The sequence below is a fragment of the Ananas comosus genome, linkage group 1, assembly GCF_001540865.1.
Source record: "Ananas comosus cultivar F153 linkage group 1, ASM154086v1, whole genome shotgun sequence".
Classification (NCBI taxonomy): Eukaryota; Viridiplantae; Streptophyta; class Magnoliopsida; order Poales; family Bromeliaceae; genus Ananas; species Ananas comosus.
Genome location: NC_033621.1, coordinates 13,434,382 through 13,451,306, shown reverse-complemented (window position 1 = coordinate 13,451,306; position 16,925 = coordinate 13,434,382). Strand labels below are relative to the sequence as shown.

The window sequence follows — 16,925 nt, the reverse complement described above, 5'->3', positions numbered from 1 at the left end:
TTCACTCAAGATAAAATTCGGGTTGAAGTAGACTTTTGGACAAATTAGAATTCAGATAAAAATTATTTTTTTTTTGTTGTTTATTTATGTAACTGTGAAAGTAAAGTTTTCTTAATTTTACTGTTTGTTTAGCAGAAAATAAATAGCGCACAAGCTGTAGATACCAGAGATGAGTTGATACTTTTATTATTTCTTTCACTTTTTCTTTCCGTAATAGATTTTAACTTAGGGTGGGTCAAAGTTAATTACACTATTTTAAGAAATTTGAGCTACTATCGAAGGTAAAGTTATAGTAAACTAAACAATGAAAATAGATATTTATGATTTAAAAATTACTGCATCCCTCTTCATTTTTGGCGGAACAAACACGCCCCATTAAGAGACCTAGATTTACTAACTTGTTTTAACGATTTTTTTTAAAACACTAACAATATTAAAATAATTTTCGAATTATAAGAACATAAGGTGTAAGATGTACACGGACGGCAATTGACTGCACACATTACTCCTTTCGTTAAAAAAAAATAAAATAAATTACGATACTAAGTTGCTAAATATAAAGAATACAAGGACAATCCATATATTTTTATCCAAAAAATCTCAAATATCATCCATGTGGTTTCACACTTTCTCACTTTAGTATCATATGATTTAAAGTGTATCAATTTAGTATCCTATGGTTTCATTTTTTTTTATCGATTTTACTAATTTTTTTTGTTAAATCGGTGACAAAGTTAAAACTAAAGAGTACTAAAGTGAATATTCGATAAGCCTAGTTGGGTTATCTGATGTTTTTGTATATAATTTAACGAAATATTAACAGAGAAGCTGACGAAAAGATAAAAATGAAACCACATGATACTAAATTGATATATTTTAAATTATAAAATACTAAAATAAGAAAGTGCGAAGTCACGAGAGTGGTATATGAAGTTTATCTTAAATGGGGAGAGTACAGGGACCGTCCATACATTTTTATCCAAAAAAAAATAAAAATAAAAATTCCCCTGTCCTTCTCACTCTACAGAGAGAGAGAGAGAGAGAGAGAGAAAGAGAGAGAGAAACCGCCTTCGCCACCTGTAAGAATTTCCCGCAGCTTTCTTTTTCTCCATATTTTCGTATTCACCGCCCCCCTCATCTCTCTCTCTCTCTCTATCTCTCTCCCCCAAATCCCCTCCCCCCCACAATTCCCCTCAAAACCCTAACCATGAGCGCCCAAATCTAGCAAATCCAGCTCCCGGATCCCTCGAGCTCCCGATCGGTACCCGGATCGCCCACCATGGACAGGTACGAGGCGGTGCGGGACATCGGATCGGGCAACTTCGGCGTCGCGAAGCTGATGCGGAACAAGGAGACGCGCGAGCTCGTCGCCATGAAGTTCATCGAGCGCGGCCACCGGGTTCGAGATCGGTTTCTCGATCGAGCTATGTTGGCTTAGGGTTTGCGATCCCGATCGTCTCTGCTTAATCTCGCGCTCGGATTTTTTGTTTGTTTTCCGCAGATCGACGGCAACGTGTTCCGGGAGATCGTGAACCACCGATCGCTGCGGCATCCGAACATCATCCGATTCAAAGAGGTCTCAGATCCGAGAAACTTGTTGCATTAATCGCGGATTTTTTAGCTATTTTGATGATTATTTATCGGATTTTGAGGATGTTTTTGGGGGGGAAATTGTAGGTGGTTTTGACGCCGACGCATTTGGCGATCGTTATGGAGTACGCCGCGGGGGGAGAGCTCTTCGAGCGCATCTGCAACGCAGGTCGATTCAGCGAAGACGAGGTTTAAATTTAAAATTTAAACTCAAAAAAAATTAAATTTAAACTTTTTGTATATATTTATAATTTATAACTTTTTTTTGTTGGTTTTTTTTTTGTAGGCGAGATATTTTTTCCAGCAGCTGATTTCCGGTGTGAGCTACTGCCACTTCATGGTATTTTAAATTTAAATTTTTTTAAAAAATTTTGTTGAATTTTTTTTTTTGAAAAAAAGGGTGATTTGTTTTTGAAAATTTTGTTAAATTTGTGGGTGATATAAGCAAATATGCCATCGAGATTTGAAGCTGGAGAACACGCTGCTGGACGGGAGCCCAGCGCCGAGGCTCAAGATTTGCGATTTTGGATATTCTAAGGTCCTTTTCCGCTAATTCTCCCAGCCATTTCACCTCCTGAAAATATGCACAAAAGTCCCATTAATAATTCGAAATTGCTAAAACCGGTGTTTATTTCTTGCAAAATAGTCCTCGCTGTTGCACTCGCGGCCCAAATCGACGGTCGGAACCCCGGCGTACATCGCGCCGGAAGTGCTTTCTCGCCGAGAATACGACGGCAAGGTGAGCTTTTTATTTATAATTTTATTTTTGTTTTTTTTACTTTTTAGTCCCTTGAACTTTTTATATCTGTTTACCATTATATGGTGATTATTTATCTATCATTACCGTTTACTACAAACACCAAGGTCACTTTTTTACTGACGAGGGTGGAATATTCTATGGGGATTTAATTATTTACTACTGAATATAATATTGTTCCCACATAACTACCCAAAAGGCTAAAAGGGGCTGAAAAGTCAGATATAAATCATATATATCAAAAATTAGACAAATACTTAGAACTTTTTTATAAAATTAGGGTAAAAGAAAGTTTTTGGTTATACTCATTTTTCAGCGTGTAGATGGTATCATTTGTGATTGATTTTATTGAGCAAAAAAAAAAGTTAAGGCGAGAGCATGTATATGTATATTTTTTTTTATTTTTTAATAGAAGTGAGGCATCAAAACATCGTAAGATTTAGACAAAAGCTTCAGACTTTTAATATTAAGAAAGAAAAAGATAGAAGTGTGATAAAATTAGTGTAAAAGAAAGTTTTTGGTTACAGTCATTAACACTGCTCGTGATTAATCTTATTGAGCTAAAAAAGAGTTAAGGCGAGAGCCTATATATTTATTTATTTGTTTGTTTGTTTGTTTGTTTTAATGGAAGTGGAGAAATTATATTTTAACGTACATCAGGACAATTTAGGTATACTCCCCGTGACCCCAAATTAAGCTGTATTTGATTGGGTATAATGGTTGGGTGGTAACATTCCCACCAGTTGACATTGGAGTAGTTAGCTGTCTCTTTTACTCAGGAGATCGATAACAATTTCTGGAGGAATTGATTAATACATGTTATTCTTTCGGAACACAAGTACAGTAATTGAGACTTGACCAAAGTTCTTAGTTGAGATATTTTTCACTGTTTAGGAGATAAAATATTTTGGACCAAATATAAGTAAAATTTCATTGGGGAGCTCCGCGACGACGCCTCATTGAGGAATCTCCGGTCTACTGCAATGTGCTAGTTTTGTCTTCATCTAAGTATTTTTTTGGATGAGAATTATAATTTGTGGATAGAGACAAAACTGGTAATAACAGCAAATTGGAGTTTCTCCATCAGGCGTAAAGATAAAAGCAAAACCAATGCATACGGAGAATCAAGGCTCCTTTAGCATCAATCCGTGTGTAATGACTATGGTAGTGATTTCAAAATCTAAATGTATTGATTGCAAAATCCAAGTGCTCTTTTCTATGTATTCTGTTTTCTTCCATACAGTTTCCAAATTTGAATTTTGATACAGCACTGCTCAATATTTGATTTCCAGTATAAATTCAGAGCTTTCATTGTGCAGTACCATTACTACCACAGGTCCTTTTTTCAAAATTTCTTATTAAAGCTCTTTTCAGATAAGAACTTGATATGTATGGCTCTAATTATTCTGTTATTTTTCCTTAACTGTTGAATATCGTGATGAAAGAACAATACAAAGAACATTAATTGAGCCATACATATCAAGTTCTTATCTGAAAAGAGCTTTAATAAGAAATTTTGAAAAAAGGACCTGTGGTAGTAATGGTNGACCATAAAAAATAGCCAATTATATAAATGTTGATATGTATGGCTCTAATTATTCTGTTATTTTTCCTTAACTGTTGAATATCGTGATGAAAGAACAATACAAAGAACATTAATTGAGCCAGATTATTATATTTCTATCAACATTTATATAATTGGCTATTTTTTATGGTCATCACAAATATCCATCCATAGAAATCATTAAAGCTGATTTTTTTATATATATAAATAAATTTAGCTGAAAATGTAAAATAATAAGACTTCAAAAATAGGATTTTGTTTGGCCGGACTTTTTTTTTATACTATTAGTATGGTCTCTTATGATTCTATTTCTTATGCTGTTACCATAGCTTGATTAATGAATATTACCAACTTTTTTTTTTTTGGTAAACTAAAAAACAAATTATTGGGTGTGATTCAATGCTAACTGTTTCGGGGAGACACAAAGCATTTCCTCTGATTAAGGGAATAACTTAGGTTGAACCGTCGAAGCAACGGTATCCCCTAATAAAAAGCACCCTAGGAATTAAACACCAGTTTTTTTCTCTTTTCTTTTTTTCTTTGTTCTTTTTTTTTTCTTTCCTACAAAGCTCTGTGGGGTATGATTTTTTCGTACCGTTTCTGATTACTAGGACATTAATTGCTTTGAGAATCTGTGCGCCAGAACCCGTTGGAGATATTAATGCCCCTTTCCCCAGAACAACGTGCGAGGTTACCAATGCGATTCCTTGTCACGTTAGATGGGATTGGTAGAGGCTAGAGGGGTAGTGGGATTTCTTATATTTACATGTTGGTCCTGTTCTAGTCCTGTGTATGATTGGGTAAACTGTGAACCGTCCATTCATTTTAAGTGGTTCCTATATCAAGATTCTCTCTGTCTCAATGATTTCAATTTGAAAAATACTATCAATACATTTTATGTATATATAAAATACAAATCTTTTGCCTTTATTTTTAAGAATTTTAAATTTTCATTTTAATTTTTAGTTAGATAAAAATAATAAGATAAATGAGTAAATCTAGATTATAAAAAGTTTAAAGTATAAGATTTATATCGATATTATGAGCGGGAACAGAGGGAAGGGGGCTGATAAGGGATACAACCCTTCCTCCCAATTCTATTACTTTACGATTTTTATATTTTACTTTAAAAGTTTTTAATTTTAAGCATGTAAATAGTATAGTAAAATTTTGTTTGGCCTTCTTAGGTGTAAGATAGCATTATTCTTTGAACTTGGATATCTCTAGCATAATTAATGAGCTTGGCTCAAATTAAGGGTACAGTAATTAATGAAAAAAAGTGATGGCTCAATTAAGGTGATAGCCTCTTGTTTGGTTGATGTTCTATTTGATTTACATATTGGTTTGTCGATTTGGCACTATATTAGAGCCCTATACTTAAGAGTTGTCAAGTTCTTATTTTGATGGTTACTTGTTTTGTTTTTAGTACTTAAATGTCAAAGAGTGCGTTGCCTTGACTTTTCTTCTCCTTATGTCGGCATATTTAAAGCCAGGCAATGGGTCTGAGTTTTACCTATCGTTGAATGAGAACAAAGTCACTGGGATTGAGGTGTTAGATTACCATTTGAGAATTGCAAAGGCCAATTTTGTTGAGCTTGGTGGGTTGACACTAATGGATTCACAAGGGAAAAATCACATAAGTTAATTGCTTTTCACACTGTCATCCTGATATTGTTAGTCGTAAATTATAATTTTCTTCAAATAAATTGATTAGGTTTAGCTGGGCTGTGATGTTATTAACAAAGCCAATTTTGATATCGACAAAAAAAGTTATTAAATATGGTCATAATCCTTTCCTGAATTTGTCTAGAATTAATAAACCTGATTTTAGAAGTAATTTTTTTAGTGTCACTTTTCTTTGTTGGAAGCTACAAACTTATCACAGGTATCGTCTCTCAAAAGTTAATGTGTGGATTGGTTTGGAGATTTATCCTCAGTCATGATGTTGTTTTTCTTTCTTCTTTTTGAGAGGGAAAAAAAAACAGCAGGAAATGTGAAGTAATTTGTTAACCATCAAACTTTTTGGTACTTATCTCAGGCACAGTTTTTTTTTGTTATGATGTTTTTTAATTTGATTGTTTTTGTACTTTGTTGACAGGTAGTTTTCTTTTTGTTCCCCTTTTATTGAAAAATAATAATTTATATGTTTATTAAGTGGTATATCTATTGATGGTAGTATTGAAAGTGAAATAATGTGTCAAATCCTAATGGGCCACCCCTCACATTAATGGAAACTGGTAGATATCTGGTGCGGTAGATAAAATGTCATCAGTCGCTGTTGTGTGGAATCTTCAACGGGAAAAGAAACAAAAAATACAACTACTGTTCATGCAAACTCTACCAATTTGGCTCATTTGGTTGGTTGGTGAAATTTAGGCTTCTGATATAGTATACTTGAATAAGATATCTAATAATAATTTATTCAGTATAATGATGTTTTTTATATGATTGAAAAATTGGAGTTTGAGTTTCAGCTCCTTGAAAAATTTTGATATTCATAATTTGATAGGATAATATATTTTGTCTGTGAGATAATTTATCTTATTCGAGAAAAGTAACTTGAAGGTTGAATATTATATGTATTTTTTAGTAAATCGAACGGATGTACCACGTAAGGTATTATTGCATACAGACAGGGCCTTAGGAGCCAAATGTTAGTCATTGTAGCCAAAAGAACCGCAGCTGTTATACTCTGTAAGTGCAGCATGTCTTTTCGTATAGTTAAACACTTACGGGCACTTGTTTTATGATTTATAATATTACAGGAATGCTGTACATTTTATATTTAGAGTGGCGAGTTTGTTACCAACTTACCATGTCACTTGGATTGGGAGATTATTAGAAACTTATATATTCTTGCTAATGGGGGATTGTTAGAAACTTATGTTGGGAGTGCAAAGCCTCTCAACTCAAATTTAACTCAGCCATGCGGTGGACATCTGTTTGTGCTTTTTGGCATCTATTGTGCTGATGCAGCAACATCTAAGTTTACAGGCCTTTCAACCTAAGGAATTCAACCGAAACGAGAGAGTAATAGATGTCGGGGATCCAATTGAGAAAACTAAAACGTGGGAATCGAAGTATACTAAATCTGCAGGATGTGATTCTTGAGGAGATTATGATTCGCTTTCTCAAATTATTCTCCATTTCAAGAGAGAAAATAATTGTTCTTGATGTTCGGAAAGAAAATATTTTTCCTTATTCATCTCATCAAACTTGGTTTTCATTCCATTTAATTGGCTCCGTTTCGTGTTTAACCTTACATTATCTACCTCACTAACTTAATATTTGAAGTACAAATGATGATGTAGCAATCAGATGTCTGGTCGTGCGGAGTAACTCTCTATGTGATGCTGGTGGGAGCCTACCCTTTCGAGGACCAAAATGACCCGAAGAATTTCCGGAAAACCATCAGCGTAACATTTCGCTCCTCCCTCCTCGCCATATCTAATTCTTATCTACTGATTCCATTTCCAACTTTCTCCGAACTGTTTCTGAGCCTTTTTATTTGCATTTTGTCGCTGCAGAGAATAATGTCGGTTCAATACAACATACCGGACTATGTTCATGTATCCCAGGATTGCAGGCAGCTCATCGCTCGCATCTTCATTGCCAACCCAGCCAGGGTATGTAATAATCACATCCTAGGATACTTTTGCAATAAACAATCCATCGTATGTTCTTTTGCTTTCGCAACCGATGGTTCGCAGTTGCAAAATCGACCAAAAAGGCGAAACTTCTAACTGGGGTGGCTTGTCTTTGTTCTAACCAGAGGATCACAATAAGGGAAATAAAGAGTCACCCATGGTTCCTGAAGAACTTGCCGAGGGAGCTCACGGAGACCGCGCAGGCCGCTTACTACAGGAGGGATAACACCGCCCCGACGTACTCCCTACAAAGCATCGAGGCAATTTCAAAGATAATCGAGGAGGCGAAGACCATTCCGAAGGCATCGCGGTCCATATCAGGCTACGGCTGGGCCGAGGAGTCGGACGAGGAGGAAGGCGAAGAGAACCGAGAGGAGAGGGGAGAAGAAGAAGACGAAGACGAGTACGATAAGACGGTTAAAGAAGTTCATGCCAGCGGAGAGTTCAACATTGGCGCGCTGAAGATATGATTGTTGTTGGCTAGAGTAGCGATTTATGTAAATGTAATTCGGGTTTTTCTTTTGTATTTTTTGTTCTCTCTTTGTTGTTCTTGGATTTTAGTAATGCAGCTAGCAGAACTGGCATCTATCTAGGAAAGTGTTTTCTGTGGACTTGTTGCCTACCATGTTTCTGTTTTGTGTTGTTAATTAATTATTGCGAGTGTTTTTGCACTGCAGAAGCTCTATGCTTGTAATTGAAAGAAAAGAAAAAAAAAAAAAATCTAAGCTGGGAGATCATGTAATTAACCCCCAAAAGGGAGCTGAAGTTGCTGTGATTGATGATGTTTGAGAATTGAGAAATGGATTTTTTTTTCCATTAGTATTAGCAACTTACGAGTATCATTTTGACAAGGTATTTTGCACTTGTTTCGTGCGTTAATCATATAACCCGTTTGATCCTCAAACTACGAGGCGTTTAGATATTTTAATGCTTAAATTTTACTTTATTATAGTTTTTTTTTAATTTTATAAAATATTGCAATAAAATTTCACAATCTAATTTAGTTAACTAAATAATTATGTGTCACTGTTCTGAAAATGATATAATATTCTTTTTATTATTGCATTATCAATTATACAATTATCACATCACTCGTATATTTTAGCAATAGACAATATTTAGTCAATTGAACTAGATCATGAAACTTAGTTATAATAATTTATAATTTTCAAGCTAAAAATTACGGCAAATTAAAATTTGAGCACTGCCTCATAGTTTGATGACCAAAAAAATAATTCAGCTGTACAAATTTGATATGTGAGTATTAGTAGCGTGCATCCCATGATGGAAAAAACCTAAAAATCCAGAAAAAAAAAAAATTAAAGCAAATAAATGCGATCAGCCACATCTTATTAACCAGGACGGTGTGCTCACTAATGGATTTAATTTTCCACTTTTATTTTTTTCACTTTATTTAAAAGTAATTTCATTATTTTTTATTAATTTTATTTTTTTAGAATTTAATATTTGTTTACTATATTTCTGCAGTTCACTTTAATGTTTAATGTTTAAAACGGAATTTGAAATAATACCTGATTTATCTAATAATTGAAAGTAATTATAGTGTTTAATGTATAATAATATACTTAGAGAGAGAGAGAGAGATAAATAGCATCAATTAACAAAAGTTTTTATTGCTACGTTTTTTTTACCCCTATTATTAGCTTCTATTATTATTCTTATCCTCAACTCTAGCAAAAAGAAAGAAACATTCACATTCAATTTACATGGTAATAAAGTAAGTGGCAGTTAATCATGTACAAATCTAACCATGAAATTGGGATTAGCAATATGAAGCAATCTAAGCATTAGAATTACCTTCTACTTCTAATGATCAACTACTGCTAGTGTACAAACAACAAGTCGTTTCGAGGGGATATACCTTCGGGATATCGCGCCTTGGGTATTTTATTCGCCGTCGGAGATCACGACGAAGACGTCGTCGAGCGACCACTTCCTAACCTCGGACTTACTTGCCGGGTTCATGATCGCCTGGTCTGTGTTCGCGAGACGATACCCGATCACGATCTCGCCTCTTTCGCGAGCCCTCACCATGATATCGTAGAAGCTCAATTCTTCTTGCTCGTATAGGTAGTATTCCGCAGGACGGATGCACATCTCGTTCCCCTGTAAAATGCACGAGAAAGAAAATTTTAGGCGTCGTTTGGCATCGCTGCTCTAATTTTCTTTTTGGTTTTTCTTAACACAACTCCTACATAGGCAGAGTGATGGAAGTGCAGGTCTCAATATTAATCAGGACACGGCGAAATCTCGATATCCATTGGGAGCTATCCTGCATTTAGCCTTCTTTTTCTTTAACGAGAAAATATTACCGACCGCCTCTTGTAGCAATTTCTAGATATGATATATAGTAACTAAAACAGAAGGATCCTGGAAGTTGCGAAGCGCTATGGCCGGTTTAGTCGGAGTAATAATCACAGCATTTATAACAGTTTTCAAAGGCGGCTTACCTATCGACGAATGATAATGGTTATGATAATATATGTTTTGTAGTTTGAATACTTCAATCTACGGGGGAAAGAAATGGTACCTCTTCAGCAAAGAGTTCCTCGAGAACCCGGTTGATTTGCTTGTCTTCGGCCACCATAGCTAAAGCCATGCTAACTAGCTCATTCGAAAGAACATAATCGCTGATCTTGGAGACTGATACAAGGTTCCTTGTTCTCGAATCCAAGATTTCACTGATTATTATTGATTTATCTGAAGCTTGCTGCATCTCCCGAATCCATGAGCTATGAGAGAGGCCGGCGTATCGGATAGGAGATCTTACTTCCTTTGACGGAAGACGCTTGGACTGCAAAAATAAAAGCGCTGAGATGGTCATATTAAAACTACAACATACTTGGAAGTGCGATTTGTTTCATTGTTTAATGAACAAAGAGTTGGTTACATGCTGCTCAACTGAGTTGATCAAGCATAAGAATTAGCATCCCTACACTATTTTCATGAAAAGCATGCATCACAAAAATGTCAAATGATGCAGCATGAAGGAAAACATTATTTCACATTATGTCGCATGCAAGAAAATAGTAGGTAAAAATGTATAAAATTTACCTAAACTTTGACCCGCTTTGATTCAACCACCCAATCTTTTAAGAGTTTGACTTTGGTGCTTGCCCGTGTGACATCTCAAGGCTTGAGAATAGTCCCACATTAGGTAGCTATGGCCAGATGTGGGGATATATAAATCTGTATAGGCTAGACATAATAACTGGGCTATAGTATTTTGCTAGTTATTGGGCCCAATAAGTTATTAGGTCTAGAGTACGCAGTTAATCGAGCCGCGGGCTAAGTGATGGGTGACCACCGAGAAGCAGGTCTTGACAACCGACCTTTCAATTTTTTAAATATAAGCTATTTAATGGCTCTTCCAATACAAATTTGAGACCCATTACTTATTTCAATGGAATTATGATTGCATAAATTAGATGAAATATACTAATCAGGTATGTAAAATTAAACGATGCATTTAAATTTTGAAGTTTAAGAGTAACTAAATGACTCAAAACAAATGAACTAAAAGGTTAGGTAGCAAAATCAAAATTTTTAAAGATTCGGTAGTCGGATCAAAACAGGTGAAAGTTCAGGTAAGTTCCATACATTTTTACCAAAATAGCATCATTTTTAAGATTGGGTAGTTGAAATAAGAACAGAGTTGCGCAGACTATGCACCTGAATATCACGGATAAGTAGAAGGGTAGCCAGAGACCGCGAATCTGAATGCACAATGGAGTCCTCCGCAGATTCATCTGCAAGTATTAAAATCTGTTGGTTCAAAGTTAGCATTGAAAATTTGATGGAAGGAAGTGGCAACTTTGGAAATAAACTTTTGCGTCAGAACTATGAAACTTTTAATCCAAAAAACATGCGACCCAATATGCTTATTAATCAAGTAAATATGACTCCAAAAAATGAACCTCGCTCTGAGCAATTAATAATGATTCTTAGCATCTGAGAGCATTAAGCTTATGCACATTTTAATGTGAACTACTAGGGAAATCATCAAGAGGACCTCTAGAGATGATATGGCCTTTAGTTAGGCCTCAGTAGCGAAGCTAGAATCATAGCAGAGCACAGAAGATGGTAATGGCTGATGAGAACAGAAAAGGTACCATTTCAATTCCTAAAAGTGTCAAACTTCATCGCTTTTGTTACTCGGCACCCACACATTCAGGAAAACATAAGTGACTAAGGATATCATCATACTAGTAACATTGCCCAAGGCAACAACTGAAATATATTTAAGAACGTGAGAATACTCACAGAATCAAATGTCTCCAAAGGCAGGTTCTCTAAATGACGCCGGATGACGGCATTTCCTTCCTTGTGAACAAGCCTAATGTTTGTTAATCCTAATAGATCCAATCCGCCATCCATCAACTTCTTCTCCCTTTCCTTTTCAGGAACCTCGTTAAACATCCATAACTCAGAACCTGGAGCAAGAAAAGCTTCTAACACCTAAAAATAGGGGGAAAGAAAAAGGGAATCTTGATTACGTAACAGTGGTGGAGACTTACACAGTTTGAAGAGGTAAGTAAAAGAGAAGCTGCGACAGTCTCAAAAGTATCTAAAATGGCACAAAGAACAAGACAGTTTGGGCTATTTTAACACCAACGTACCATTATCATATCGTCAATGTCCCGCCGCCAACCACAGAATAATATCCTTTCTGGATATTTACAAGGGCTTGGGATATTAGGTAGAAAACCCTTACGTACCTGGAAGAAGGGAGGAAAAAAATTAAGGACAAAAGAAAGGGGACAAGTTGTACACATAAGCCATGTATCAAGAATAGTTCGATCATTATATAATGTCAATGTGTTCAATTGCCAATACAGAAGCAAAGTCAATATACTCAATTCGGATTTCCTACATTAGATAAAGAAAGAATCAGCTTCTAAACATCCAAATTAAAGTTTTAAGCATGTCATATGAGCCTCTTTTTATGAACTAAGTAACAACATAAATCATACAAAAAAAAAAGACACTAATTTGTCGCAATGAGTGAAATATTTTTAGACATAACTTGCTCAATGGGTGAAATATTTTTAGACATAAATTTTTCCAATGACTGAAATATTTTTTTTATCTCAGTTACGTATTCTGGTTCTTGCATATTGACTATATAATCCAACTAAACAAATCCAAAGTTACAATATCAAATCTCAATAACTGCAACATGTTTAAGAGGAAGGGAAAGTAAATGTGCCTGCAGGAGAAACTAGGATATTCACCTCTGGTAGAGGACCTGGGGCATAAGTATCGTCATCTTCAGCAATAACAAGGATCTCATCGCCTTCTTTTAGAACATATTTGTCATCGGGATTGATCATGATTTTTCCCCCTTTTGAAGCAACCTTTACTCCACAAGGTACAGCATCAGGGAATGAAATTAGTACATCCTCGAATGGCATACCATCCAATTGAGGCCATCTTTTGATATAAAATTCTGCATTTTCAAATCCCAAGATATCTTCCCATATCTGCAGATTGACCAGGCTCTTTGAATTAAATGACAAAAGAAGAAGATACTAAATTGTGAAGTAGGAAAAAAATATCAAAAAGATTAAAGTCCAGATTGAATAAAAAGTAACAAAAAAAAAAAAAGAAAAAGAAGAAGATTGCTTCTGCAAAAGGTTGTTCTAACAGAAAACCTTGAAGATTTTTGGAAACCGGAAAGGCCAATTATTTCATAAAATATTTCATCAAAGAAAGAATCACCTACAGACATGATAGAAAATCGTGTGAAATATTATGCATTAATTAACTTCGGAGAAAGAAATTACATTTTTGTACACGTGTAGAAACCGAGATATGATTATTCAAAACAAGATTCAAATTCATAGCAAACTTCGAATTGAAATTTTACCTGTGCTAGGCCAGGTTGGAGAGCACATTGTATCATCAGACGCCCAATCACATCGTGAGCAACCACAGTTTCAATAAGTTCCCCTCCAACCAGTTTCACTAAAGGCTCATTGTCAAGATCACTCAACTCTACAACAACATGGCCCCTTAAACCTTCTTTTACACCAGTCAAACTTAGTACCACTCTTAAAGCACGTGCATCGCTCTACAAACCGAGTCTGTAATCAGAATCAGCAAGAAACTCAAGATGATTTTTCCATTAGAATAGGTAAAAATACTTACTTGATCAGCATTTTCATCGGCTGCTAAAACAATGATAGCACGTGCCTTAGAAACCGAAACCTGTGAATATATAAAGGAGTTAATAGGTTAGTCTTGAGTGCTAGTTGAGGATAAATTTAACAAAAGACTACATCATCAACCAAGAAAAATAGAAGGGGTCTTAAATTAGTTATATATACCTTTTTCAAGTCAGCCAATATGAGGGGACTTCCACTTCTACATATTACAGATGTTCCCATAAAGTCAAATTCCAGCTTCGCTATGTCTAACTCCATTTCCTCCTTGTCTCTTTCTGCCAGAACTACAACTACACCGCCGCCAATACTCTTATTTGCAATTGCTAGTTGCTTAAGAAGGGAGCCCTATTATTAAATAACAAGAGCAGTAAGACGCATACTCAGCTTGGACAAAGAACATGAACGCATGCCAAACAAGCTCCTAATGACCATGTGAATATCTTAGAATGTGATAGCATAGGTTTTCTGTTCACTATTGTGATCAATATGGAGAACATCAAACTTACTTTTTTTCATAATTACATAAATCTGCATGTTCAAGTATGATTCAGTATGATTTCAAACCAGTTACAAAAATATTATAGCTCTAATTCTGGAAAAGAAACTCTAAATGCTTTAGTAATAAAGAAGTGAATGTTTGATTTTTTATACGTGCTAATGGTTGTCAGTGACCAAATGTTAAAGTGCCTCAAATGAACTTTAACAATGTTTCTTGCTCGAGATAGTATATATGATCATTGGGAACTCAAGACTCCCATGAAGGAATTGGGTATACGCAGCGTAGAAGAGTTATCAGAAAAACAGAAACCTCCCATGAGGTGATATACAATTCTCCTATCGACGGTCAATCAAATATTGCAAAATAGAACACCACAGAAAAGCAACTTCTTCTGTCACAAGGGTTACTAGTATCATTTTATACAGCAAAGTTGTTGTATACTTGTATGTTGTTTTGAACAAACCAAAGTATCAAATAAAGTAGCTTCCTATTTTACGCAAGATGTAAACAGGACTCCTCCAGAACCTACCAATTTCTCACTCCATCCAAGGATCAGTATGTGATTGCTCTCGATCACCTCACTCTTTCCCTTGCGCCAAGAATCCACTTTCTCAGAGATCGCATCAGATACAAGACCAAGCATCATAGCAAAAATCAACATGCCTCCCGAACTAATCGACACAGAAACAATTCGAGGGCCCAAACCAGCCTGGTCAGCATGGTTTCCAGAATCCGCTACAAACGTCCATGAAAGCCAAAGTGCTTCCAAAAAGCTACCATCGCTAACAGCATACAATGCCAGACCACCAAATCCAATCAGTAGTATCGTGGCCAAAAGAAGAGCTAGAAGCTTAGCGTAAGGGTACACGGAAAAGATGACATCGACCCTGTAAGCAATCCTCTTCTTCAAAGGGACTTCTTCCTCGTTATTATTTGAAGTCCTTGAGAGTGCTTTTATCTGAGGGAATTGATCGAGGCATTTGAAAAGAACGAATGGTGTCATGAGTGAGAGAACCACAGTGTACAAAGCAACACTTCTATTCTCAATGCTACTAGGGTAAGAATGGGAATCCACATTCTCAGACCGCAAAATCTCGGTGGTGCCCTCTTGGAGATCATTATTGTTTTCAACACAGAAACTTTGGATTCTATTTACCTCTTCCTGGAATAAGAAACAAACAATTAGGAATGTTTTCTTAATGCACACAGCAGTAGAAAAATGTTAAGATCGCAGCATCGAAGAGCGATACCTGAAGCTCTAAAATTCGCTTACGCTGCAAAATCGCTAAAGAAGCACATGATACAGAAACTAGAAGCAGCTGCAACAACATCAGTGGAGGGATTAGAGCTTTAGGAGCTAACGAATTGGACCTTTAGACGAAGAACTGGGAGTAGCTAGTGAGAGGGAGCAACTTACAAGTAAAAGAAACAAAGAATGGTGGAACCCTAGAAACGGCCGCGACGGAGAAGTTGAAGTCGAAGGGATCGAGACCTGCCTCCTCTCATCCAACACCAGGGGCCGCTTCACCGAGTCCTCCTTCGTCCCCTCCTTCTCCGGCGGGGGCCGCTCCGGCAGCTTAGGGTTCCGGCGATCGGGCAGCGGCGGCATCTCCAGGCGGCTCCGCGGGGACGCGTGCCGCGACCGCGGCCGCGAGGGGTAGGGCCCGAGGAAGGAGGGGTAGCACCAGTCGCGGTCGAGGACCCCGCCATTAACAGCGGGCGCGGCGGCGTAAGAGGGGCCTCCGCCGCCGCCGGAGACGGTGCTCGACCTCTTCAGCTGCGGCGGCGGCGGCGGCCTCTCCCCATTGATAGGGTTAGGGTTAGGGTTCGTGCTCGGGATCGAGTCGTCCTCGCTCTTCGGCATCGTCTCCTACCTTTTCTTCTTATTAAATAATTTTTATTTTCGCCTGAGATGTTTATAAGCCATTGAGCAACGCATCTACGAGTAGAGTAGTAGAGAGTTTAGATTGAGCTAAAATGAAAAGGAAAATGACAAAAATAATAAAATAAAATTAACAATTTAATGATATATTATTATTATTCAATTATTAAATTTGTTTGAGAAGAGGAAGAGGAAGAGGAAGAGAGAGGAGGAAGGAGGCGAAGGAGTAAGACGAAGCACGCAGGTGAGGGGACCATACGGAGGAGATATTATTGGCTGCGACCGGTGTACGAGCATAATTTATACACCAATAATTTTTTGGTATAATGCCTAGGGATAATTACCTATATACCCCTCAAAACTTCGGAAATATCTTATTTCTCCCTATTTTTTTTCTTTCTAATATACCCTCGTATGTTCCTCCGTTATTCTAAAATATCCTTACAGTTATCACCCGTTAAATTAACTTGGATTAAACGTGAGTTAAATATCTACCATAGTTAAAAAAAATTAAAATGCCATTTTTGTCCTTAACTTAAGGGCAAATAAGAAATTTTAGTGATGGTAGAAGAGTATATTTGAAAAGACCAAAAAGTCAAATACTTTTTGTGCCCCTAACTTAAGGACAAATAAAAAAAAAATCGGTGCTGATAGAAGAGTATATTTGAAAGGGCAAAATAGTAATTTTATAAAAATAACAGAGTTTATTTACAGATTTTAACTCTAGGGATATATTTGAAATAGGTTGGAACGTAAAAAGGGTAATTTCAATATTAGCCTTCTAAGAGGAGTAAATCA

General features: G+C 36.3%; 3 protein-coding genes across 5 annotated transcripts; 1 reads left to right on the top strand and 2 right to left on the bottom strand.

Annotated features, from left to right (window-relative positions):
* Positions 1,069-8,241, top strand: LOC109715860 (serine/threonine-protein kinase SAPK7-like). Its single transcript, XM_020241078.1, has 9 exons — positions 1,069-1,399; positions 1,502-1,576; positions 1,678-1,779; positions 1,877-1,930; positions 2,036-2,128; positions 2,237-2,329; positions 7,223-7,327; positions 7,439-7,537; positions 7,684-8,241. The coding sequence occupies exons 1-9, from the start codon at positions 1,280-1,282 to the stop codon at positions 8,026-8,028; spliced, it is 1,086 nt and encodes a 361-aa protein (XP_020096667.1). The 5' UTR covers positions 1,069-1,279; the 3' UTR covers positions 8,029-8,241.
* LOC109715254 (probable ion channel POLLUX) lies at positions 9,467-10,295 on the bottom strand. Its single transcript, XM_020240216.1, has 2 exons — positions 10,110-10,295; positions 9,467-9,685 (listed from the first exon to the last, which is right to left on the bottom strand). Exons 1-2 carry the CDS (start codon positions 10,293-10,295, stop codon positions 9,467-9,469), a joined length of 405 nt encoding a protein of 134 aa, XP_020095805.1.
* LOC109715850 (probable ion channel POLLUX) lies at positions 10,197-15,976 on the bottom strand. 3 transcript variants are annotated; one of them, XM_020241060.1, is made up of 11 exons: positions 15,663-15,976; positions 15,496-15,564; positions 14,775-15,407; positions 13,909-14,091; positions 13,730-13,789; positions 13,449-13,652; positions 12,814-13,062; positions 12,199-12,297; positions 11,843-12,037; positions 11,252-11,328; positions 10,197-10,373 (listed from the first exon to the last, which is right to left on the bottom strand). In XM_020241060.1, exons 1-11 carry the CDS (start codon positions 15,852-15,854, stop codon positions 10,346-10,348), a joined length of 1,989 nt encoding a protein of 662 aa, XP_020096649.1. In that variant the 5' UTR covers positions 15,855-15,976; the 3' UTR covers positions 10,197-10,345. The 3 variants fall into 3 exon arrangements, 1 of the variants encoding a protein (XP_020096649.1); XR_002217768.1 differs by lacking the exon at positions 10,197-10,373 and having other exon boundaries at positions 11,252-11,344; positions 11,843-12,012; XR_002217769.1 differs by lacking the exon at positions 10,197-10,373 and having other exon boundaries at positions 11,843-12,012.